The sequence below is a fragment of the Cnephaeus nilssonii genome, assembly GCF_951640355.1.
Source record: "Cnephaeus nilssonii genome assembly, chromosome: 11".
Lineage (NCBI taxonomy): Eukaryota > Metazoa > Chordata > Mammalia > Chiroptera > Vespertilionidae > Cnephaeus > Cnephaeus nilssonii.
Window position 1 is genome coordinate 84,816,879 of NC_137082.1, and position 26,120 is coordinate 84,842,998.

General features: G+C 44.3%; 1 protein-coding gene across 1 annotated transcript; it reads right to left on the bottom strand.

The window, feature by feature from the left end:
• Window positions 1-4,328: 4,328 nt before the first annotated feature.
• Window positions 4,329-25,868, bottom strand: MEX3C (mex-3 RNA binding family member C). Its single transcript, XM_079784982.1, has 2 exons — window positions 24,720-25,868; window positions 4,329-9,176 (listed from the first exon to the last, which is right to left on the bottom strand). Exons 1-2 carry the CDS (start codon window positions 25,441-25,443, stop codon window positions 7,954-7,956), a joined length of 1,947 nt encoding a protein of 648 aa, XP_079641108.1. The 5' UTR covers window positions 25,444-25,868; the 3' UTR covers window positions 4,329-7,953.
• Window positions 25,869-26,120: the final 252 nt, after the last annotated feature.

Sequence of the window (26,120 nt, forward strand, 5' to 3'; positions counted from 1 at the left end):
AGGACCGAGGACTCACTCCTAGGTGGCTCCCATCTCCCCCACCCCTCCCCCCCACCCCGGCTCCAACCTTTTGATATCGGGGAGTAAACGACATAAGGGCATCTCTCAAAGTCTGTAAAGGAAGACAGCATTCCCCAATGCCTCCCTGGAGGAGATGCTACTGAAGACCTCTGGTTCCTTCCTGGACCCAGGATCAAACGGGAAAACCACTGAGCAAGGACACATCCCAGAAAGGGGCGGGTCTCAGGGAGGACCTCGGCCCCCAGAACAGGGACTCAGGCGGCGCAGTTCCTAGTTGTTCCACAAACACAGTACCTTTCACCTAATGGATTCTAAGGACCCTCGACGGGGCTGCCAGGCCCGTGGACAGTCTGCCCCAGGTGGCAATGCAGCTACGGAGGCCTGGGAGCGTTAAGCCAGCCCCCGGGGCAGTGGTCTGGGTCAGGCCACAGAGATCTTAGAGTCCCTGGAAAGAGTAGGGGACAGCTTTGTGAGGAAGGGGGCCCGGCCTCGGGCGGGGGAGGAGGGGGGCTTGATTGGCATCTCCATTAGAAGAAGGTAAACTGCGTAAGGGCAAGGATGCGGTAGAGCAGGGTGAAGAACCCGCCTCAGAATTCCTCAGTGTGGAGAGGGGCCAAGGTGCCTGGCATGTCTCTTGTTCCGGGAAGGAGCTGACTTTTGGACTTCCCCTAAGCCTGGGGGCTGGACGTAGAATCCATTGCCAGTGGCCAGGTAGTCAATGAATCGTGCCTCAGTAACGGACTGAGGACGGGGGTCAGAGCTTCCGCTGGTGAACGCCTGAAGATGGGGAGTGAGGTGCGTGGAGACAGCCTGGAGGCTGCGTGCCCTCGCCCCACAGCTGGCCCGATGCATCTCTTCCACGTGGCTGTTCCTGTTACATCCTTCCATAATAAACCACTCACCTAGCAGGAAGTAAGATGTCCCCCAAGGTCTGTGAGCCACTCTAGCAAGTGAATCAAACCCGAGGAGGGGTTGTGGGAGCCTGAGTTATAGCCAGGGGAGCCTGGCCTTGCAGCTGGCATCTGACGTGGCAGAGGGGGCAGGAGGACTGAGCCCTGGCCCTGTGGAACCTGATGCTGTCGCCAGATGAATAGTGACCACAGAAAATTTCTGAGATGCTCTCAATTAAATTATAGTGGGCTTGAACGGGAGGCAGAGGTTAGCCTGTTCACAAACTGCTGTGGGCCAGCTGACAAGACGGGACTGCTCACGTCGCCGAGTGTATGTGTGAACTCTGAATTAATTTCCAGGTGGCTCTTTCCCAGCTCGTCTAAGAGGACAGAGAGAAAGCCGGAAGCCCGCTTCTTGTTAACCCACGTTTTCCGGATTGCTGTCTACAACCAATCCCAAGGAGCAGACTCCTCTCTTAAGGGCCCTGTTCCTTTCCCAGAGCGACTGGCCTGGATTCGCCTTCTCCCACTCCCTTTGTCCACAGCTAACGCAATTCATGCAGAACTTACATCTTTCTCCCCGTACTTGATGCATAAGAACTCAAGTTAGCACATTGAATATGATTTTTAAAAATTGAGCAGTTGCCCGGCCGGCATGGCTCCTTGGTTGAGCATCGACCTATGAACCAGGTCAGAGTTCGATTCCGGTCAGGGCACAGGCCCTGGTTTCAGACTCAATCCCCCACTCTGGGGCGAGCAAGAGGCAGCAGCTGCAGCTGCCCAATGGTTCTCATCATGGATGTTTCTATCTCCCTCTCTGAAACCAATAAAAATTTATAAAAACAAACCAACACTTGCCAGCTCCAGGACGTCGGGCTGACTTTCCCACTTGGCCCTGCAGTGGGTGGTTTAGACTCCATGCCCAGGACCTGGTCTCATTTTCCTAGCAGTGGCCCAAAAAACGCTTTCCTCTAAAAAGACCTTCAGCCATGGAGTTACGATTTTTGTTTGACAATAATGTTGGAATTGAGCTGCATTTTTGGACACCCTACTGATGCCTGAGAATTGCTCTTGATGGTGTGGGAACCCCCCCACCCCCAACACAGTGAGGCTCATAGGTCAGTGCAGTGATTTAAAAAAAAAATTTTTTTTTTTGCAAGATGTGAAAAAGCAGTAGAAATTGGAGGATCAGAATGGGAAAGTAGCTGGAGGCTAAACTGTGGACCAGTAAAATGGATGAGGTCGGTCCCCCATTTTTTATTTTCTTTCTAGGATAAGGCACAGGCACACTGAGAGATTATAAGCACCAAGTAAAGGGAAGTTCCATGACTTACTCCTCAGAACAGCAACCAAGTGATCTGGACAGGCCACTATCTGCTCATGCTATGGCCTCAAAGATGAAATTTACAGCCTAAGTGAAAATCCTGATTTGAAAAGTTTTGACCAATTGGGACATTTCATTTGCTTGGTGGAGCATTTTGGAGTGCTCAGTGAGTCCACAAATCAAATTTTTTTTGTTGTAAATCCTCATCCGAGGATATTTTTTCCACTGATTTTTAGAAAGAGTGGGAGGGAGGGGGAGAGAAACATCGAGGTAAGAGATGCATCCAGGAGGCACCCCGACTGGGGCCAGGGATCGAACTGGTAACCCTTTGGTGTGAGGGCTGACGCTCTAACCACTGAGAAGCCCTGGCCAGGGCCACAAACCAATTTTTAAACAAGAATTGGTGCCTTAATCTAGCCCAAGGTCTTCCTGGTCACGGTGGTTTGAAATACAAGTTAAACCCTGTTGCATTAAGAAGTGCTACTGAAGTCTTTCGGCGGGCACGCCCAGGAATCAGAGAACCACTGACTTCAATGCAAAATGCTCCCCTCAGTTGTAAGCAACTAATGAGACATTTTATGAAATCTTCCTGAACACGCTATAGATTTGGGGAATTTTATTTTCACCGTCAGTCCGTTACTTAAGCTCTTAAACCTTTTTTTTTTTCTTTTTCTTTCCTCTCTGCAAAGTGGAGATAATGGTTCCTTACCACGGGGGCTGTGGTAAAGATTAAATACGATTATGCACCTGAGTTACTTTGTTCTAACTGGGTCACCTAACTAGAGGTCGTGGTCTGAAACCCAAAGGCTTGTTCCTTTCACCTGCCATTGCTCTTCAGCAGCATTTCAATGTGTTTATTAGGGTCATCCATGCTGGGTTTAAAAAGAACCAGAAGAGGGATGCCACCTAGGGAAGCAAATTACTTCCGGCATCTCTAGGTCTTCCTCTCACTTCAATCTCCTGTAGTCCTTCCTCAGAGGAGGTTATTTCCATTTTGCAGATGAGGAAAATAGGACTCCAAGTACACAATCTGCAAAGTACAGGACCAGATGCCCGCTACTGCCGCCAGAAACGAAAGGCACCTGAATGGAAATAGAATCCAAAGCTGGAAATACGTTTTGTAGGCTCAGCCCAGGAGCTCTTTTCTGAGCCTTCATCCAAACATTGAAAAGACAAACCTAAGATATGTCTAGCCGGTGGGACTTCTAGAATGAAAAAGAAACATGCTAAGGAATACCATGGGATGACTTAAAATGTGCAAAGTTCCCAAGTACAAATCCTGTATTGTATAGAGTAACAAAGGAAAATTGCTGTTGAATCCAAACACAACCAAGAGCCCACTCACAGTCCATTCTTGATTTTTACCCATAGCTAGCCACAGGGGGACCTTGGACTGAGGCAGAGCCGACTGTTTCAAGTAGCTTTGAGAGCTGCTTTTAGGTACAGTTACCTCCACACACACACCTTCTTAAAAGTACTTCCAACAAGTTCTTGTAGACGCTAGCCCATCTCTCGTTTCTCTCTGTAGTTTTGGTATTCCTTTCAGGAAAATTTACACCACCGGCAGTACACAGTAACAATTTCTTAATAGGCATGGCTATTTGTTAATTCTATTATTATATTCCTTTGTCCCCTAATAGTAAACCTCCAAGGCTTTAAACCTAGGTAATTTACAAATGTTTTTAGCATTAGCGAAAACCAAGGCTATCAAGTATTCCCTCACTTTTTTTGAAGGCTTAGATCTCTAGCTTTAGATTTGTCTTTAAAGTACAATGCTTAGCTCTAGCCTGTTTGCTCAGTGGTTAGAGTGTCAGCCCGTGCAGATTGAAGGGTCTCTGGTTCGACTCCAGATCAAGGGCACATACCTCGGTTGCAGGCTCAATCCCTGGCCCCTGGGTTGGGCGCATGCGGGAGGCAACTGATTAATGTTTCTCTCCCCCACCCCACCGCCACCCTCCACCGTCTCTAAAATAAATAAATAAATAATCATCAATGGAAAAAATATCCTTGGGTGAGGATTAACAAAATACATACACACATACATACGTAAGTAAAAATAAAGTACGACTAGTTTCCATACTTTAGTTCTTTACACCTGTGACTCACTGTGAGTAGAAATTTGAGGGGAAAAATAGGAAGCAGAGTGAACCAGTGTCTGTTTTCACGCTAACAGATTCACTAGGAATAACCAGAAGTGTAATAACATACCTGTTCCAGGTCCCTAAACCTAATTATTCTATCTAGCCTTTACTCTTGCTAAAAACTTATTTTTGCAAGGAGAGTCCTTTGTTAAAATCCTTTATAGAAAGAATTTACATATCGTTACGTATCATAACTAAGCTGCTAACCAAACCAAATGTTTTCTTCAGGGTCACATCTGTTCTCCAAGGTTATAAGATGGAGTATTGTCCAGTCCCTCCCAGTGGGTTTGCCGGATTCTAGATTGTTCACATTGCACGTTATCCGGTGTGGGGCTGCACTCAAGTCCCCGAAACACAGGCCCGAGGGCTACCTGGAGCCTCTCCCTCAACACTTCCACCAGCAAGAAAACCCCCTCAGGCTCGAGAGGAAGGCAGGCCCAGCCTTGGAACTTGCTTCAAGTGTGGATGTTGGCGGACGTGAATTTCAGACAAAGTGTTGGCTTCCTCTGCCAAGGAAAGCCTTCCAAGTAGATTACTTTCAAGGTTCTGAAAGATCCTGACCCTATCATGGGTAAAAGTTAAGAAACTCGTACTTACTGGTTATTCATTTATGCTGGAATTGTAAATCCCAGAACACACCCAAATAATTTAATTTCCATACTCTTGGAGGCTAATCCTAAAATTAACAAGATAATTCTGGCAAAGTAATTCTAGGGCAATGACTTTGCCCACTCTCAAATCTATATATTCCAGTCTTTTAGCCCCATCTAACACCAACAATGAAAAGATTTACTCTGTGTGTATAGTAAATACCTCTAAGTATTAAGAATGAATAGAATGAATAGAAAGATCTTTATTCTTGCTTGTTAACAAATGGAAACAATTTACTCCAGCCAGCATCACCAAATCAATTTCATCAATGGAGTAAATATTTTAGTCAATGACAAAACCTTAGACAGGGGTGGTAAATGTAGACGTATAGTTAGGAGTACATGAAAGAGTTTATTCTTGCATTATGTACTGTCCCATTTCCATACGGAACTTAAACCTACTTTTGCCCACCCCATACATGTACTTTCATATTAGGAAAAGAAGTTCATTTTATATATTTGGTGATTAAAAAGACAAAAATCCTCTGCCCTGGCCATTGTGGCTCAGTTGGTTGGAGTGTCGTCCTGTACACCAAAAAGTGGCGGGTTCCATTCCGGTCAGGGCCCATACCTAAATATGGTTATGGGTTCAATCCCAGGTTTCAGGTCCAATCCCCAAGTGCGTAGGCAGCTGATCGCTGTTTCCCTCTCACATCGATGCCCTCCCCTCCCTCTCTTTCTAAAGAAAAAAAATCCTCAACAAAGGATAGAAACTAAATCATCTAAGTTGGATTCAGGGTTTTAGTTCTCTCTCCTCATTGATGCTTCTATTTCTTTTCTCCCTTTCCCTTCCTCTCTGAAATCAATATATATATATATAAAAATAATTTACTATTTTATTTATAATAACCTTGATAGTTATGATTTGTGGTCAACTATAAACATGCAACTAAAAAACACCTTACACTAGCTAAATCTAATTTTACTATAATGTGACACCATTTAAAGGCTAAATTTGGATATGAACATAAGTGACATATTAAACATTAACAACACACTTAAAAAACCCAAGAACACAGGTAGTTGGAGAGGGGCACTTTGTAAAAGGAAATATTCAATTTTGGTAAATAGTATCTTCCAGTCTAAACTAATGATTACATGAAAAACACCAAGGAGAATACATTCAAGTTAATGGAAACAAGTCTTTATTAAGTAACTTTTAATATCAGAAAAATAAAACTCTTATAATTCTCTTTACAGCAAATATATAATATCAGTGCTTTGGCCATCTTAAGTTAAAGGCCCTTTATCATAAAATATATGGTTTTAAACTTTACTCAAATTGAATTTATAATCCCTATAACTTCCCTACATATACATAACAAAAGAGTAGTAAAATTAGCAAATACTAAACTATATTGATAATTTATCATTCTTAGTTTGTGGTTTTAGAAACAGTACACGCACCTAATATATATGTCGATTCCTTGGCTTATTAGTTGCAGTGTACAATGCAACAAAATACAAAATACATGCTTGGCGAACATTCGTTCATATCTACAAGACGGCGCTAAGGATTAGGTTTCAATACTGACTTTAACTATCCTACAAGCAATTAGCATTACATCATAATATGCCATCAAGGCAATTTTTTATACTGAAAAAAATCAAAATAAAAACCGTTATTTGTAAACTTTTATACGAAATGTAACTCTTCAAGTGAAAATAAAAAATAAAATTTGTCTATGTACTATTCAATACACATAGGATTTCAATTTTTGTTATACTGAGGGAAAAAAAAGCTCCTTTTTTTTTTTGGTTGGGAAAATAACGCTTCAAAAAATAATTAGTAGAAAAACCCACCAGTGTAATGTTTTGTCCTTTCAAAGCCAGCATAGATTTGGGAACATACTGAGGATGAAGTTGCAGACATCCACAGGTGAAATGTAAAAGTGTATCTTAAATCTTCCCTTGTGATTAGAAATAGTTTTGAAATGAAGTAAACTGATTGGAGGTCATCACAGCTGCTTTTGTGAATTATACTAAGGGCATTATTCTCCCTCTCTCCCTCCCCCTTCCCCAAATTACTAAAAAATAAAAATATATTTATAATGTGCAAGACAAATATGGATTGAACATAAAATGTTTCACATTTTGATCTAGAGTCTAAATATTAACCAACAGCTTGATTAGACTAATGAATGGAATGTTCGTATCCTCAATTAGCCAATATAGGTGAACCCCAAAACCCTTCCTGAAATGGGAATACCCAGGTGGCCATTTCCACATTCACCAAGGGAGGCAATGGGTAGGAATTCACAATCGACACAATTGCCACAATTGCATTCCTGATCCACTGATCATACCAGCTGGGCGAGATGAAGGTCAATGTAGCAGTTTTTGTCCCAAATTATAACCAGTGATTGAGTAAACTGCCACCAGCCCTATTATTACCAGTAATTAAGTCACAATGCACTAGAAAGTTACTTGCAATCCTGCAGAATTAGGCATAAGTTGTTGTAAATAAAAAACAAACCTGTTTTGTCAAAACTGGCAGTGTAAAGAAGGCAGCCTGGAAGTGTCTGAGTCATCTGTAATGCCAAGCACCCTCCATAAACTCTTAATGTGGTTAGGCTTTGGGACCAGTTTGGAAATCTCAGACGTATACACTTTTCTTGTAGGCTCACACAACCTATGATGATCTTCACTCAAGCGAGTTGAACTTCAGCTTTAGCAATTCTTATACAAGCTATGTCTCTGGGTCTATAGGATAATATTAATAATTCAAACCAAACTAATAGACAAGAGACCACTTAGGTTTAGTGTTACCATAGCAGCCTTTTATAAGTTTACTAACAACTTTAGCCTAATCCCAATAAAGCCTGATAACAGTCATAAGAATTCATTAGGAAGTTTACTGGGGTACCATTATACCCATGCCTTTACGAGTCCATATAGAGATATAGTATTTATGTATATATATATAGTTAAGAGTGAATTTGGATTGCCTGAGTAACAGCTGTCTGGCAAACTGGACATGATGGCGTTCTCTTTTCACAGATCTTGTTGGCACATTCCATGCAGAAGAGGTTGTGGCCACATGGAACTAGGGCAGCAATAACTTCATTCTCAAAGCAAATCACACAGTCGTGCTTGCGTCTTGATTCTGGAGGTGAGCTAGAGGTGGAACCGCCGTTGGAAGAGGAGTAGCTGTTGGTACCATTAGAAAAAGCAGGGATGTATATTGGAAGGCCAACATGGTTGCCCGTACTAGGTGGGTCGCTCCTAACCCTCCGAGCAAGTGGGTGCTCAATGCTCTCCGGAAAGGTAGGAGACAGACGAGGAGTAGATGGCTGACTTCCTCTACGCTGAGTCTTCATGTTACCAGAAGGATCACTCCCAAAGCCAGAGAGTGGGTTAACTGGTTCAAATGGAGTCCAGATAGTTTGCGCGGATGTTGGTAAAGAGTCAAAGGCAGGAGAATCAACTGCGAGATCTTCTGAGCCTACAGATGGCAGTGCATCTCCAAACCAAAAGTTCCCTGTGCTGAACGGGCTTGTTGGACTGAAGTCAGCCAGCCTATTGCTTCCGAAGTAGGAGTCTGTGGATCCACTTCCCAGAGAACTGGAGCTATCGTTGCGGTAGTTGGATATCATTCTCGCTCGGCTAGGAGGAACGGGGTTGGAGGAGAGCCACGCAGAGCTCAGAGTGCCACTCTCGAAGCTCACGTCGGTGCCGTTGTAATGGAAATCGTTCTCTTCATTGAGCTCAATGTAGTTTCCTGTGCGCATGGCAATATGCATTTCTATCTCTTCTCGTGCTCGGTCAACGTTTTCAGGCATCCCCGTCACTTCAAAGACAGGCTCCTTATCTCTGCTCGGAGTTACTATGTATGTGTGGGTCTGCTGCTGAATTCTTTTAATAGTTGCTCCTTTGGGTCCAACTACTAATCCCACCACACGATATGGGACCCTCACTTGAACGGTGGTTTGGCCGGGCAGATTAGGGCTGGACAACCCTCCCAGGGCAGGGCCGTTTTTGTTTCGAGACGCACGAATCATGGAGAAGTGCTCTGCCGCGGAGAGGATTTCTCTTTTGGCCATGGCGACGTCTTCCTTCCGTCCGGTGACAACAAAAATGGGCTCTTCGCCACGCACGGGCGTCTTGATGTACGTGTTTGTCTTGGCTCTCAGTGCTTTAATTTTACAACCTGTCAGAAAGAAAACGTCATAAGAATCAGCATCTCCTTCAACAACACTGATCAAGACAAAGCAGAGCGCTCCTTTCAAGCCACACGTCTGCCCTGGGCAGCCGAGCACCCTACCCAGCACGCTCTGCCAGGAGCGGGCTGACCGCCGAAGCTGTAGTAGTGTCCTGCCCTGCAGGGTACTGGCGGCAAAGAAAAACCATTAATGTATATCGACGATCTCATCTAATCTACACAATCACCTTAAGAACTAAGTATTATACTCCTTTTACTGAGAAGGAAAATAAAGCGCACAAAAATTGTATGACTTGTCCACGTTCACACAGCTAGTTAAGTGGCAGAGGCAGAGTTAAACCTACTCTGACTTGAAAAATCTACTGTCTTTTTGTTAGTCCATGAACTTCAAATTTAATACGACAATACTATACGACACTCACTTCCACTCAATTATCATTTTACCTGTATATATATATAGTTAAGAGTGAATTTGGATTGCCTGAGTAACAGCTGTCTGGCCAAGTGCTCATGGCTAGTAAGTCATTTCACGTTTGCTCCCATCAGTTGAATTATTAAGCTTCACATAAATCAGTGAAATGTGAATTAAAAAAAAGACACTGTATTTGCATGAAAAGTCGATGGGGTAAAACAAGTAATATAGAATAACTTTTGCACTCACTATAAAATTCTTGCTAAATTCAAAATAAATATTGGAAATTATATGTGGTTTTATTGAAGAGGGACAATTCTGGTTAGCAGACCCGTTCTCAAACAAAAAGTTTTGACCCAAAGCCTAAGTATATTTAAGTTAAAACATGTAAGACAATATGCCTAACTACACGATTCTTTCATCAACTTTTCGGAGTATTCACCCATTCGAGTGCCAACTGTGTACGATCAGAGGGCTTCAAACTGTAACTTAACATGTCAAATACACCACCACAGCATACAGCTTTCCAAGATCTTAACATGAAACTTACCAGGAAAGATTTATTCCCATGAATGTATCATGCCATTTCTAGTTCCTCAAATAAGGAAGTCAGGTGCTGTTGAAGATACTCATCACAATCTGGGCAGGTCTTTTTCTTAAATTTTCCCCTTTGAATTCCCCCCCCCCCCCAAATATATTCATAATGTACTAAAGTCTTTATATAATCATTTCTAACCTACATAACTGCAATAGTTTTCCCCAACAGGTCTCCTTGCCTCCAGTTTGCCAGACTTCAATTCAATCCACTGTCTATGATCACTTCAGTCAAATTATGCTTTCTCTAAATAAAGCGCATCACATGATCATTCTTTGCATGAAGTGTTTTAATGGCTCCCCTTTACCTTAAGGTAAATATGGCACACAAGGCCCCTCATTACCTGGAACCCGAGTACCTCTTTATCTCTTTACCACTCTCTTTTCCCCATTCCCCACTTAAGCTCTGCAGGGTGCACTACCACAGTAGACTCCCATCCATGCACCTTCTTACATGACTAGAATGTTCCTGTCCCCGCCTCTTTACCTCCCAGTTCTGACTGCTGAGCTCCTGCCAGCCACTCCGGATTTTATGTTAGATGCTTCACCTTCTAAGAGGCTTCCTCTCCCTGAGGGCTGGTTTGTGTGCCATTCCTAAGCATTCTCAAAGCACTGAGTGGTTTGACTCTAAGTATATGTCATGGGTGGCCATACATTTGTTGAAACAAAGATTACTGTTTTTCTATATAATAATACTGGGCCTTTCTTATACATGATGTTTTGTAGCTAATCATTTTCTGCTGAGCTTTTTGAGACTTCCATATTCTGGCCTCATACTACTAATCCAACCTTTTTGAAAGGAGTTGATTTTGCTGACTTCAATTATAGCATAATCAACCTCCCTGTAACTTTCAGATCTCTACCACAAATGAAGCTCCTGTCCTTTCCAACCACCTGCAGAACTCCTAAACAGCAGCTTTCTCACTGCTGGATCCTAGGTCTCTTATCATGAAAACACTGCGAGTTAGGTTTATTCTAACCCGAAGGCTATAGGCGTTTGAAAAGACTCGGGTGGGGGGTGGGGGCGGCGGTGGCTGGATGAGGGTGAGGAGCCAAAAGGGAGGAGGTAGCTTGGGGCAATGAAGAAATTACTACAATGAGTCGAAATACGTTATTGTAAAACACGAAGGTTTTTATTTAATAAGAGTGCTGCTGTAAATTTACATCTATAACGAACTACCAGAAGATTACATGGATAGTGCAATTTTTGAGTACAGGAAAACACTTCTGCTCCATAATAGAAAGTCAATTGGAAGACCAGAGCAGTAAAATTCCCCATCTACCTGTCACTTCTACAGGCTGGATCTTCAGGATCCAGCACAGTAGGTGATGCTCGGGGCTAAGAACTGAAACTACTTTCCACTGGACAACATGTGACTGATGGAAAGATGGCTACGAAATCCTGAAAAGGCTGATGTGAACACATCGCTGTAACTGTTCATACTATACACACAAGGGAGTCAGAATCACCTTCCGAACAGAGGGTCCTGCAGAACAGGCGTCCTCAAACTATGGCCCGCGGGCCACATGCGGGTGTGTTTTTGCCGTTTTGTTTTTTTACTTCAAAATAAGATATGTGCAGTGTGCATAGGAATGTGTTCATAGTATTTTTTAAACTATAGTCCGGCCCTCCAACGGTCTGAGGGACAGTGAACTGGCCGCCTGTTTAAAAAGTTTGAGGACCCCTGCTGCAGAACAACAGCGGCAATTTCTATTAAAGATAAAGGGAGAACTGATCCGCCTAAGGACTGGCCCCTTTCCACCCTTAAGAAACTTTCTAAATAAACACTTCTGAGGCTATAGTCAACCACCAGTTGCTGCTTAGAACACTTTTTGTTTAATACCTAGTAGGCATACTATTAACTAAGACAATATGCCTAAAGGCACACAGAACACTATGTTTGCCTATGGTTAGATCTAATAAATAGGTTTTTAATATATGGCTCATTAGGAAGCAGAAGGTGAACATTGAGCACAGACTACTTCTGAGATGGGGGAGTAAGATAGGCTTTATACTGCCCCAAAGGGTCATGTGCATACGTTTTGCAGATGAGGGGAAAAGTGATAACGGAGATAGCAAAGCCAGCTAATTTTAAGCTACTGCCAACAAAAAAACAGAAGTATTTCTTCTCTCTCTACAGTGAGCCTCATCAATCATAACGTTTAGAGTTCTAAACAACCAGCACACGATTTCTAGAATACACATACATTCTAAGGGTGTGGTCAATTTGAATTGGCAGACTTCTAAGTAGGTGACACAAACTAAAGGAGAAAAAAATAATCATTTTATTATTTTTCAGGTGGAGATAAAAAGCGTTGAGTATTGTAGATTAAGTTTGTACTTGAAAATTCAAAGATACCAAAAAATCATAAAAGAATATATAGTTTCAGAACAGCACAAAACTCAGAGCTATAAAAGTACTGATAAAATGCACTTTAAGAAAAATCGCTGCCTGGCAAGTCACCCTTAACAAGGTTAAAACATTAATTATTTACAACTCATACTATAAATGGCTAATTTTCCTCTTACACACATATTCTGCCCTACATATGAAAACACCAAAACCCAACAGAAAAATATGTAAAAGAAACAGCTCACAGAAAGAAATACGTAAGTGGCTCTGAACACAAAAATTCCCCTTTCATGTGAATTGAGGTTAAGATCAAAATCAGTGCAAGGAAGAAATGGGAAAAAGACCCTCGTTGAGCTGCTGAGAATAAGCTGCCCAAGGGCACTTTGCAATGTCTATCGGAATGACAACTGCAGGTATCCCCCTGCCCCTATCATTCCACTCGTAGAACTGATTGTGTAGAAATACTTGCCTAAGTGCAAAATGACCTTCGTATTATAGTATGCACTATGGTTAGTACTAGTGAGAGGCCGGTACAGCCACATAACGGAATACTGTGCAGTCACAACACTGGCTGACTTAGGGGACAGCACAGGAAGGAGGCAACTTCCCTTGCACACCCATTTTTATAAACTTGGAGCCAAACAAATGAGTAGTTTTTCAAAGGTACGATTAAATTAGAACAATTAAAAATAAAATGAGCCCTCTCCAGTTTGGCTCAATCGATAGAGCGTCAGCCTGTGGACTGAAGGGTTCCGGGTTCGATTCCGGTCAAGGGCACATGCCTGGGTTGCGGGCTCAATCCCTAGTGGGGGGGGGGGGGGGCGTGCAGGAGACAGCCAATCAATGATTCTCCCTCATCATTGATATTTCTATCTCCCTCCCTCTCCCTTCCTCTCTGAAATCAATATAAATATATTAAAAAATAAAAAGTCTCTAATTTACCTCCCTGGTGTAAGAGAAACCCACTTCTCCTTTGTATATCACTGTAGCTGCAGCCAGAATTCTGGTCCTCACTCCCTGGAACAGCAGAGGTCCTGCCTTGCTTCTCAGGGTAGAGCCTCTCCTACCAGCTGCCTCAGCAATTAAAGAGGAGACTGGGTCCTCTGTGGCTGGGCGAGGAGTTGAAAGAACTGAAAGCATGGTATCTTCAGTGTTTCTCAAACCAGTTTGCATTAGCAACTTAATGGGTTCCATCAGCATTAAAAAACAAAAAACAAAATGAAACAAAAAAACCAAGAACTCAAAGTGTTCCAAATGTTTCAGTAAAATATGTGTACAACAGGCTTCAGTGTAAAATGTTCTTTTAATTGGAGGATGGGGGTCAGAAAAGTGTAAAACCACTAGACTAGATAATCTTTAAGGCCATTTTTAAATTCCATTAAGCATGTGGAAAGATGTACTTATAACAAAAGAACCAGATGAAGAATTACAGTCTGCAATTTAAATGTAATTACAGTCCAAATCAATTCACATTAAAAATAGGAAGATTAACCAGCTAATCTTGGGCAGGCCTTACCTAACCATGTGTTCTTTAAGGTTTTCTCCAGCAGCTGGTCTCAGAAGTCAACCTACCTTCTCCTAGATTGTATCATCTCCGAAACATGCCTTATGCCTGTCCCTCTTCTATCTCTGCTCAGGTATTTCCCTGCATAACCCGGAACACACTCCTAGTACTCCCCACCCCTCACAGCTTCTGAGTAACAAGCATGGCCATTTGGAAAAGATGAGATTGTGTGTGTGAAAGGCTCTATGAACTCAATAATAATACAAACACAGGCATGACTCTTATTACCACAGCTACTACATATGAATCTTCCAAGGTCCAGTCTCAAGGAAACTGTAAGGAGCACAAAACTGAGTTACAAGACTGGGTTCAATCAGATCTTTCACCAGTTACTAGTGGTTTCAAGTGCTGGGTCATTCAACCTCGAGGTCCCTTCCAATGCTTATATTTTTTTTACCAAGTCCCTCTACTCCTAGGAAATACAGTCACCTCTTTGTTCTGAAGTCTAAAAAGCATTTGGGACAGTCATACATACATCTATTCTTTTCCTAAGAAAAGGTAGGTTGGATAATGGGTGAGGAATTATGATTGAAGATACTGTCTCACTTGGTTTTGCAACAATTAAATAAAATAATATATTAAAAATATTTAAGTGCCCTAGCTGGTTTGGCTCAGTGAATAAAGCGTCGGCCTGTGGACTGAAGGGTCCCTTGGTTCGATTCCGGACAAGGGCACATGCCGGGTTGTGAGCTTGATCCTCAGTTGGGGGTGTGCAGTAGGCAGAAACATCATTGATGTTTCTGCTTTCTCTCTCTCTCTGAAAATCCATTTTTTTAAAAAGTACTTCATTAGTAAATGAGACAATAGGCCTAACTCTTAAATAATAAAAATTTGTGGCCCAGTTTTCCAAACTCTGTTTACATTCTCATTTAATCCTAACAGAGTGCTTTGAAGAGCAGGAAAGAGCCTAAATGAATTGCTCAAGATCTCCCAACTGGAAGGTCAGATCTCAAACCCAAGGTGTCTTAATTCCATTATCCTCTCACTAGGCAAAACATGTTTTGTGAAATAGTAGAAAAAGGGGGAGGGGAGTCATATTATTGAACGCTCCTCCTATACAATAAAATACTAATATGCAAACTGTCCCCTTGGGAGTTTGACCAACCGGGAGTTTGACCACTTGCTTTGACGTGCGCTGACCACCAGGAGGCTGCGCGGAATGAAGGAAGGCCCTGGCCGGCAGCCAGGGGAAGGAAGGCCCTGGCCGGCAGCCAGGGGAAGGAAGGCCCCAGTCACTGGCTAGGCCTAGGGACCCTACCCCTGCATGAATTTCGTGCACCGTGCCTCTAGTTTTATGTGAGACTGGAGGCACAGTGCACAAAATTTGTGCAAGAGCAGGCCTTCCTTCCCCCGGCTGCCAGCACCAGCTTCCCTCCAGCAACCAGGACCGGGCTTCCCTCTGGCTGCTGGCACCAAGGCTTCCTTCAGAGGGAGGCCCTGCCCACCCGCCAGTCAGTGGCCTGGGCTTCCCTTTTTGGGGCAATTATGGAGCCCCCCAGATTGATCGCCACCCACCTCCCCCCAGCCAGTGGCCTGGGTCTCCCTCTGCGGAGCGATCATGGGGCAATGGCCGGCCCCCGACCAATCACATCGCATCTGCCTTGGCTGGCCTGGCACCAGTGGGTGTCAGCATGGTCCCGATTGGTCATCTGGATGGTCGTCCAGGTGGTCGTTCCACTGTTTGGTCAATTTGCTTATTACGCTTTTACTATTCTATCTAATAAAAGAGTAATATGCGAATTGACCATCACTCCAACACACAAGATGGCTGCCCCCATGTGGACAAGAGATGGCCGACACAAGATGGCCAGCAGGGGAGGGCAGTTGGGAGGGACCAGGCCTGCAGGGGAGAGCAGTTAGGGGAAATTGGGCTGGCATGGGAGTGGTTAGGGGATGATCAGGCAGGCAGGTAGACAGGCAAGAGCGGTTGGGAGTCAACAGTCCTGGATTGTGAGGGATGTCCGACTGCCCATTTCAGGCCTCTAGTATAAGAGAAGATCCTTTACCTCCTAGAACAGTCTAGACAGACTCCTTGAATTTTACAAGGGACTCAATTGCAGTATTGTATCTTCAAAAATTGACAAATATCAGGGTAAATTCCAATAAGAATGTTTCTTATGTATACAACTTAATCTAATATTTAAATAAATGACTTAGATCAGCAATGCAATGTATTCCTAAATCACAATAGCTTTCCTTTCTAGGGTTCAAATGTGCATTTTGTAGCTCTTCTAGTCAAAATTTTCAAGAATTGTATTTTCTCACTTTGAGTTGCTTTCATAGTGATAACTAAACAGCTTCATTCATGTGATTTCAGTTTTGCTTATTATCAGTATTCATAGACATTTAACACCTTAAATCAATTAGCATCCACTGCCCTTTAAAAAAAAAAAAGCAGTTCCAAACAACTTGGGGTTGACTGGCTCCTTAGGCAAAGGGTTAAAGATAAAGCAAGAAGGAAAAAACACCCTAATTACCACAATATGCAAATTAAAACAAATAATGAAATGCTAAATTTCTAATCCAACAATTCAGTTCAATAAAACAAACAAGAGTAAGGATGCAAAGACGACAAGATTCAGTTCTGCCCTCTGACTTGTATCGGCTTCAGGCACCAACAGGATTTGGTGTTAAACATGTTCATGTACAGATATTGATCTGTCATTTTCTCTGTTTATAGGGTTGGTTGGTGATGTTGTTAAAGTCTTCTATATCCTTGCTGACTTTATTTCTGCTTGTTTTACCACTTATTGAAGATAGCAGTGTTGAAGTCTCCAATTTTATTAGGCTGAGACTCTGGTAAGTTATTATCTCTGTTGATCTGTTTCCTTATCTGTACAGTGGAAATAAGAATGGATCAAATGAGATAATACACTGCCTGACACACTTAAATATTTATTTTTAAGCAGTTTTATTTATTTCTTAAAATCTTTATTGTTGAAAGTATTACATTATAGCCCCCTTTTCCTCCTATTGACCTCTTGTAGCCTGTCCCCCTGCCCCCGCCTGCCCCAGGCCTCCACCACTCTATTGTCTGTGTCATGGGTTATGCATATATGTATACAAGTTCTTTGGTTGTTTTCTTCCCACTGTCCGCCTCCCCTGAGGTTCTGTTCCTTGCTTCTATGTCTCTGGATCTATTTTGTTCACTAGATTCCACATATGAGTGAGATCATGTGATACTTATCTTTCTCTGACTGACTTACTTCACTTAGCATAATGTTCTACAGTTCCCTCCAGGCTGTCTCAAAGGGTAAGAGAGCCTTCTTTTTTTACTGCTGGATAGGATTCCATGGTGTAAATGTTAAAAAAAAAAAAAGAATTAATTTTCTATAGGAAGTTACAAACATTTAAGGAATACATCCCTGCCCTGGCCTGTGTGGCTCAGTTGGTTGGAGCATAGTCCTGGATACAGAGAGGTCACAGGTTGGATCCCGTCAGGGCCTGCATAGGAGGCATCCTATCAATGTTTCTCTCTCACGTGGATGGTTTCAACTAGTTATCTGCTCAGAGTCTAAATCCAGTAGAAAAACAAATTATAAACTTCACTTATGCCTCATACGTACTTAATTTCTTACACATTAAATTGTACAGTAAATTGTACTCACGACATCTTCTCAGACTGGATCCTCACAACAAACGGGCGGCCGAGGAGGGGCCGGGAAAAGCAAGTGGACGGCACAGGCTTTGTCCACAAGACGTACAACCGAACTCGGTCGACGTTAAGTGATTTGTTCAAGGACAGAGGCAACACATGGTGAAACCCTGTCTCCACCAACTTTCCTAAGTCCAAGTTCAATGCCACTGAATGGTACAGGTGGAAGGGCAGGAACAAGCCAAAGGGGAGGGGAGAGTGGTGCAGAAAGGGGGACAGGACAAACACTTTTACACTGGTAACCTTTGGGGGAGATTTTCTAATTGTTTGCAACTATTCCCTCCCCACTCTCCTCTAACCATGCTCAATACTAACCACTTTTTGCTTATCTTCAACTATACCTGCAATTTTCATTAAATAATTTTATTACTTTAAGCTCTAGTCTTATTATTCCATGATACAACTACTTATGGTAAAATCGGGCTTCCCTGCATACAACGAGTTGTAGTAACTGCTTATTGGACAAAGGCAACAAACCATGCCCACATGAATTGTTCTTAAATCCCAAACACTGGCATGAAATAGGTGCTCTAGTTATGGTGTGTAACTTAAAATCCTCATAATCAGTCATGAAATAAAGGCTTGAACTTGAATGCTATTCAAACATCAGGCTGTGCATAATTCCATTTTATAGTTGCATGTGGTAATACAGTATTAGAGAATTATTATAAAGGCTTAAACTATCAGATTTAATTTTTATAAATGTCTATATAGTACCTAGTGGTAGGCATGGGAAAAAAAGGTATAAACCCACAAATTGTGATTTAAAACTATTTGGGAAGCATTAAGATGCAGTTTAATAAAAACACTTTAGAATCATCTAAAGATCAATGGGGTTCTAAAATTGATTATCCATAATCTATTTAGAGTCTCCTACAAAAGTTTTTAAACTCAAAGTTGTTAAACATTCCTATTTAATATATGATGATCATTATGTTTTTTTTCAATTTGAGTTTAATTTTAAATCACAAATCCTACATTGCATAAATGACATTTAAAAAAATCTTGTAACAATCCCATAGATTAAAAAATAATACTCATGCTAGTCATCATGGCTGTTCACCAATATTCTGGCTCTATCCTGTGGGCACATGGTTGTAATGAACTTTAATATTATTTTTTAATCCTTACCCAAGGGTTTTTTTTTCCATTGATTTCTAGAGTGGAAGGGAGGAAGCGAGAAGGGGTAAGAGAAACAGAAGAGGTGGGGGAGGAAGAAAAAGAGAGAGTGACCTGCTGGGGAACCTGCAACTGAGGTACATGCCCTTGACCCACAATTGAACCCAGACCCGGAGGTCTGCAGGCCAAGGCTCTAACCACTGAGCACAGGCCAGGGCTGTGATGAACTTTCTTGACCACCTGAAGTGAGGTGTGGCCGGATAGCTTGCTTTGATAATTATTACTGCCGGGCCTGACATTTCAAGACCAGCATGTGCTATGCTGTCTCTCATCCCGCTGGCCCCGGGGAAGACCAGCCAACATTTGAGATGGTGGTTGCTTCACTGGCCTGTGTCCCTGAATGACTAAAACGACCAGAGCCCTTGTGGGTAGAAATAAACCTTTGTTGTTTTAATATTGAGAAGTTGGGGTTCTTTGTTACCACAGCATAATTTAAACCTATCTGGACAGAAGTGCCATGTAGCTGACAGGCATTCAGACATCAGATGGTTCTAGTTCTATCACATGAAAAGAATAAAATGGATGAAACTGCTAAGCAAGCCAAGGAAAGGTGAACGTGATTAAACAGGGTGGTTCAAATTAATTTCAGATTTAACTTCACAAAAGTAGTATGTGCTATCACTTAGTTTCATATGTATCAACTTATCTGTGCATCACTCAGAGTTTCTCCATTACACCCAGCTGAAGAGGAGGAATCTGAAGCCCGGGGAGTTTAATCGACTTGTCCAAGATCATAAAGTGAGTTATTGGCACATAATAGGATTTAGGAATTCTAATTTCTGAATTCTGGCTCTTTCCAAAATACCATAGTTGAGCAAAGACTGTTAAGGGCATTTTGAAGTAGTTTACAACATGCATTTTTACATTAAAACATACATTCTAAAACACTTTGTATTCAGCTTTAAGGCAAGATATTTAATACTTTAATTTGTACAAATATCAAATTTATTCAAATCCACAAAACATTAAGCACCATCCTATAACTACATGCTACCTTTCTTTGAAAACAAGATGTAAGAAGAACTACCTAGAATTCAACCCATAAATATTGTTGAATATTTATCTAAATAAAAATCTCTTAACAGAGTAACAGTTCTCAAATACTTGACTCCCTGGGTCAGTTTTAGGTTGTTGGTTGCCGGAAACAAATCAGTTTCACTAAAAGAGAGATGTTGACAGGAAGCCAGGAAGGCTGGTCAACAACCTTAATTGCTCTAACCACTCACCCTTTAGTTGAGATATTGTTAGCTGAAGCAGCTTCCACCTTGGTTTGTCCCATTAAGTTTTTGTTATTTCCTGCCTAAGGGCTACATGTATATTTCTGTTTATCTTGACTAAGATGTTTTCCCCAAAGCCTCAATAAAAGGGATGGCAGAGGCAGAGCAGTGGTTAGTTCTCCCACTAGAGGTGGACTACCGCCTAGCCCCCCAATTCGCCAAATTGAATTTCTTCAAGTCTCCTTTCATTTGTGTGCGGCCCTTCTCCAGAACTCGAACCCTGAACCGGAACCCTGGACCACGCTGGACGTGGAAAGGGATTCATACAGTTGGTAATAGGATATAAAACACACCCTTGATTTACCACTATTTTCCATTTCCTGAATCAAAATAGTTCATTAGCAGAATAAGGCAGGAAGAAAAGTAGTAGACTACCCATCAATTTGCAAAACAATTACAATAACTGAACCTTTCCCAAGGGTCCCGGAGGTAATACAATTATCAACTAAATTTAAATTTTAAAGCCTAAAAAAGTCACAATATTTAATTTTTAAAGCTAGTGTGTATATACACACACACATTAACTTTCTAAACTATAAAATGACAATGAAATTTAATTAGACTCATAGACCTAAGAATATTAGAATAACTCTGCCTTCTGAGTAGTAGAGATACCAAAATTTTATTAAGGTAATTTGAATAATATGTTAAGTTATGCATACTAAAAATATAGTATCCCAACTCTTGATTATGACAGAAATTAACCCAAAATATTATTAATCATCGGGAGCAGGATGCTTCAGTGCTGAGGCAGCAATGTAGAGCGAGACCCTTATCTCTGACATCAAACAAACTGGTCAAATCCAAGTACCATCATTGAGCAAGTTACTTTTCAGAACTTCAGTCTCTGCATCTGTAAAATGGGGTAAGTGCCCAGCAGGGTTAAAAGGCATCAGGGAAGCACTTAGCATACTACCTGGCATAGAGAAGGCCAACAATCCTCCCCCCACCCTATTCCACAAAAGAAAAAGACACTGTGCTTTAGTATTATTCTTAAACTGAATAATCTTCTTATGAGATGTATATTTCTTCTTGAAGAGGATTTGTATAGCAAGACTAAGACTAAACATGCATATACCTTATTTCAATTGTGTTAGAGCTTGGTCCCAACCCTATGAAACTGGAGACAAGAGTAGCTCAATAAAGAAAAACATTCCAAAAGGGTCTAGGCTCAGCGATAGCCAAAGTAGGGTGCAAGAAACTCCCCTGGAGTGCAGAAAAACATAACAGAACTCCAATTTTCATTTTCCCCTCTCTTAAAAAGCTGGAGATGACTTCTAGACTGTGAGACTAGAAAACACATAAACCACCAATTAGTCACTAATGGAACTTTTCTTAAACAGTAACATAAAATCTTGGGTTCAGTTTTCTTAAAAACAACTGAACTTATGACACCGATTTATTTATAATATAGTTAAGAATGGGTCTATTGTTCTACTTTAATTCATTTTTTAGTCTAACTGGGTATCAATGATTGTGCAAATGAGGACAAAGTCTGTTGACTTAAACCTGTTAACCACTGTGAATCTGTCTTGTAAATCCTACATTTTAAAAAGTTGTCTTAAATCTGTTAGGTTTACTTTCTATGTCTATGTTCTAAAAGTTCTGATTACCAATAAGCTCTTTAGTTCCTGGCTTTATTTTACAGTATTACTGGTTTAAAAATGAAATGCAAGGTTTAAAGAATGGGGCCAATTTGGCATTTGCAAACAGCACACACTATTGGGGATTGGACATGAGCCAACTCTGACCATTTTCATCACCAGCAAAAGCAGCGGTTTGCTTTACTGAGATCCTGGAACCAGAGGCCATGTGCAGGAGCTGCTAGTCTGACTCAGAATTCCATTTATCCTGCTCTTTGCTTTGGAGCTGGTCATAAATGTCTTTATCTGTAACATAATTATTTCCCAACCCAATTAAGAGATGTCAAACAGAAAGTTATGACTTCCGGTAATGAAGGAAATGGCAGGAATAGAAAATTCTTAAAGATGAAAATTTAGTTCTTTCAAGGCAAATGAATTAAATGACTTGCCTTGTTTATTCTCTTGGGGAAAGGGAAAGGATCGCTGTAAAAGGACGCGTACGCTAGAAGTTGTGAGTTCTGCAGGAAAGTACAAGTTTTACCTGGTGCTGCTGAGGGGTGGGAGCGCCACAGGGGTCAATGCTGAATGGCTCACAACAGCAAAAGGGCTAGACTTTCTGCTCTTAAGCTAAGATAGAGGATGATGACATACTTTTTACAGTACTGTGAATTCTGGGAAAATACTAAGGAATAGTTAGCAATTCGTCTCCATGTCCTAAGACAGATTCACATATCCTTAATTAACCATTAATCAGAGATCTAAAAAGAAAAACTAAATACTTTCTTTTGTTTGCTGCAGTTTATTGGATGGTACAAAATAAAAACTTGGAAATGAATTCAGTTTACTTTTATGTCATGGATTTGTATAAAGATAACAGTTTTTTCAATTAAAGACCATTTCATAGTGCTTTAAAAGGGTCTAATACAGAGAAGGGAAAAGCTTGTATTAAACTAAATATACAAAAGATGTGTCATTACCTTGTCCCTTAGTAAAACCAGCATGTAAGTGTTTTCCTTTGATACCCTAAACTGTCACCAGGACCACCCTGTTAGAACTTGGGCTAAGGAAGTGGCATCCTAGTATGGCGATAGGAGTGTTTATGGCCAAAACACACACCTTCTGAGCTTTTCAGCACTCCCCTTTACAGATCTTAAGCATCAAAAAACAAAGACAAAAACCCCCAAAACAATGCAACTTTCCAATCAGACCTAGAGATTATTCCTCCACACCATTCCTTACAGTTCTTCAGACTGCCTTCCATCTCCATTTGTTAAAGTCCTGTCCACTGTTAGGGAGGCCGTCCAGGGTTGATGTTCTCTTATGTACGACTTTTGTTTGTCACACATTTAGTCAGTGCCATTAACTACACAGTGTAGTGACATCCCACTGTTTATTAAGATTATTAGCTTCTCAAGGCCAACAACTTGGAAATCAACCTTCCATTCCCAAACTGCCATGAATAAACTCTGCCTGCCACAATTCTCTGATGTTCTTAATTGAATGGCCAACTCATTCTGGATCCATAAATTGAGATGTTGTAATTTTATCCTATGTAAGGCGAAGTAGTTCCCTCCTGGATTAGTATCTTAAGTATTGCAAAAACTCAAAGCATGCAAAAGTTATTTATCAAACTCTAGTCATAAACTCTCCGTTGAAAGGCATCAGCTTTGAACAGTGCCTTTAAGTACCCATCATCAAAGGTCTGAAATAAGCTATCTATCTCCTCCATCCAGATTTCGGATGGGTTTTTCTTATTAAAATCCTAGAGGTAAGAAATGAGCCAACTCTGATATTTGAAACCACCATTTCAACAGACCTCTTCTTTCTGTACTTTAGACCACTTGGGAAAGATGAGATCATTTAAGCAGCAGCGCCATCCCTTCTCTTTATTTGACCCCAACAATGCTCTCGGCCTAACAGCCAAGATGCGTGTACCCCCCAGGCCGACCCACACTGTCAGAAGGCAGCTGCAGGTGAGAACTCATCCCGGGGAAAGGCTGCCCTGGAGCACCGGACCTCCCCCCAACATGTCGGAGACAGAGGGACTCGGGCATCCCCTTCCCCCACCTTCACAAATCTACTCCAGTTCACAAATCTACTCCAGGAACCGGAGACATAGGTCCTTTGTCTGAACAATGTGGGAGGAGTCAGTCTGCAGGACTGGTGTGCTGGCCAGGGAGAGAGAAAATGCACAAAAACCGGCACAAACGCCTAAAGTTCCTTAACTCGGGGACCTCACTGGTCCATGTTTCTCCACCGTGTACACTTCAGGGTGCAGAGAGGTCGCCAATGCGCCTTTTCGAGCGTGAAAACGCCCCAGAGGCATGCGTCCACCGAGAGTTGGGCTGCACTTGCCCAGCGAAGTTTCCGAAGAGCGGCGGGGAGGCGGGGAGGGGGTGAAGCCCACCAGCTGAGCATCCCCTTCCCTCCAGGGTGCACTGTGCACAGGCCCATTCCTGCCCGTTCCTTTATCGGAACCAGGTGCTGGCGGGGGAGCCGAGCGCGTTCACAGGCCAGGCGGGGAGCGCACCGGCCCCCTCGGAGCTTTCCGTGCACGACGCCGAAGGCACCATCGACCCGACCTTTTTTCCCAGCTGGCTGAGGGTTCTGGGGCCACGCCAGCCCGGGGTTCCACGAGTTCAGCCCGAGGACCGTGAGCGCCGCCGGACTGGGAGGCTGGAGAGACTGGACACCTTTTAGACACTCCGCACCCGCAGGACGAGCGGGACTCCCGCCTGGCCTCCGAAGGGTGCCCAGTCTCCCCTCGCCGACCCTCGGCTCCTCCCAGACCCCTTCGCGGGGCACTCGGGGGGCCTCGCCAGGTTCGCCGTCTCGGCCCCCACCTCGTCTCTTTGGATGCTGCACCCACGCCCGGGGCCATGCCCGGCTCAAGCCCGCGATCCCCGCACTCACCCTGGCGACCGACAATCTCGGCGACGTGCTCGGAGCTGGGCACCGGGACGCACTCGGTGGTGTTGACGCTCTTCCTCCGCAGCAGGGCCGCCTGCTCCCCGTTCAGGCCGGCCGCCGCCCCGCAGCCGCCGGGGCCGTAGGCGTGGGACAGCATCGCCGCCATCATGCCCGGGGCATCGTCCCCTCCGTACAGCACCCCCGCCGCCGCGGCCGCCGCCGCCTCCCGGGCATCGAAGCCGGCGGCGGGCAGCAGCACCGACCCCAGGGACCCGCCCGGGAGCGGCTGGGTCTGGGAGGCGGCGGCCGCGGGCGGCGACAGCAGCAGCAGCGACGGCCGGTCCTCCTCCTCCTCCGCCTCCTCCAGCTCCTCCTCCTCCAGCAGGTCTCCGTCCAGCTCCGCTTCCTCCCCCTCCTCGTCCTCCTCCGGCTCCAGCTCGGCCGTCTCAGGGGCCCCGGGCCGGCCGGGCGGAGTCCGCTCCTCCTGAGACGGCCCCGCCGCCCGCCTGGCCGGGCCCTGCGCCGCCGCGGCCCTCCGCGCCGGGGCGGGCTCCGCGGGGCCGGGGTCGTCGAGGCCTAGCGCGGCCAGGTGCTCCCGCAGCAGGAGCCCGTCCCCCTCCAGTTCGGGGCCGCTGGCGGGCGGCGGCAGCGGCGGCGGCGGGGGCGGCGGCGGCAGGGGGGCCGGGGCCGCCGCCAGGGCCAGGGCCGCGGAGCTGCCGCTCGGCATCGCGGCGGCGCGCTGTCAATGGCGGCGGCGGCGGCGGCGGCGGCGGCCGGGTCAGGCGCGGCGGGCGGCGGGCCCCATGGCGGACCGGGCCCCGGCCCCGCTTAGCGCGCAAACACCTTTCCTCCGGGGAGGCGGCAGGGCTTGGCGACCCGGGCTCGGGAGCGCCTGGCCGCCCGGAGACGGAGGCTGGGGCGGGGGCTGGGGCCGAGGCAGCGGCAGGTAACTAGGTGGGTGGGTGGGGACGGCGGCGGGGCGGGCTGGCGGAGGTGGCAGCGGCTCCCTCTCAGGCTTTCTTTTGTTCCATGGCCTTAACCAGCCCCCGGCGCGCGCGGCGGCGGCGGCGACGCCCCACGCCGCTCTCCGAATGAAGCCGGCGCGCTCTGATTGGGCGTTTTAATCTCCGGGACTCGGCCCTCGCCTCCCCGCAGCCTTCGAAGTTCTTTCCCTAGCCCCCCCACCCACCCACCCTCTCCTCGGGTCCCGCCCCGCTCCGGCCCGGAGCTCTCTGATTGGGTGGCCTGGACGAGCCCGCCCCCTAAGCCTTCTCCGTTCGTCCTCTCCCCTCCCCCCCCACCCCTCCCTCCTTTTCCTACTGGCTCACGAGAGGGGCCGTGATTGTTCGATGTTCACGTCACTCTTTGTGACGTACGAAGTGGGCGGGGAAGAGGAGGCGGGCC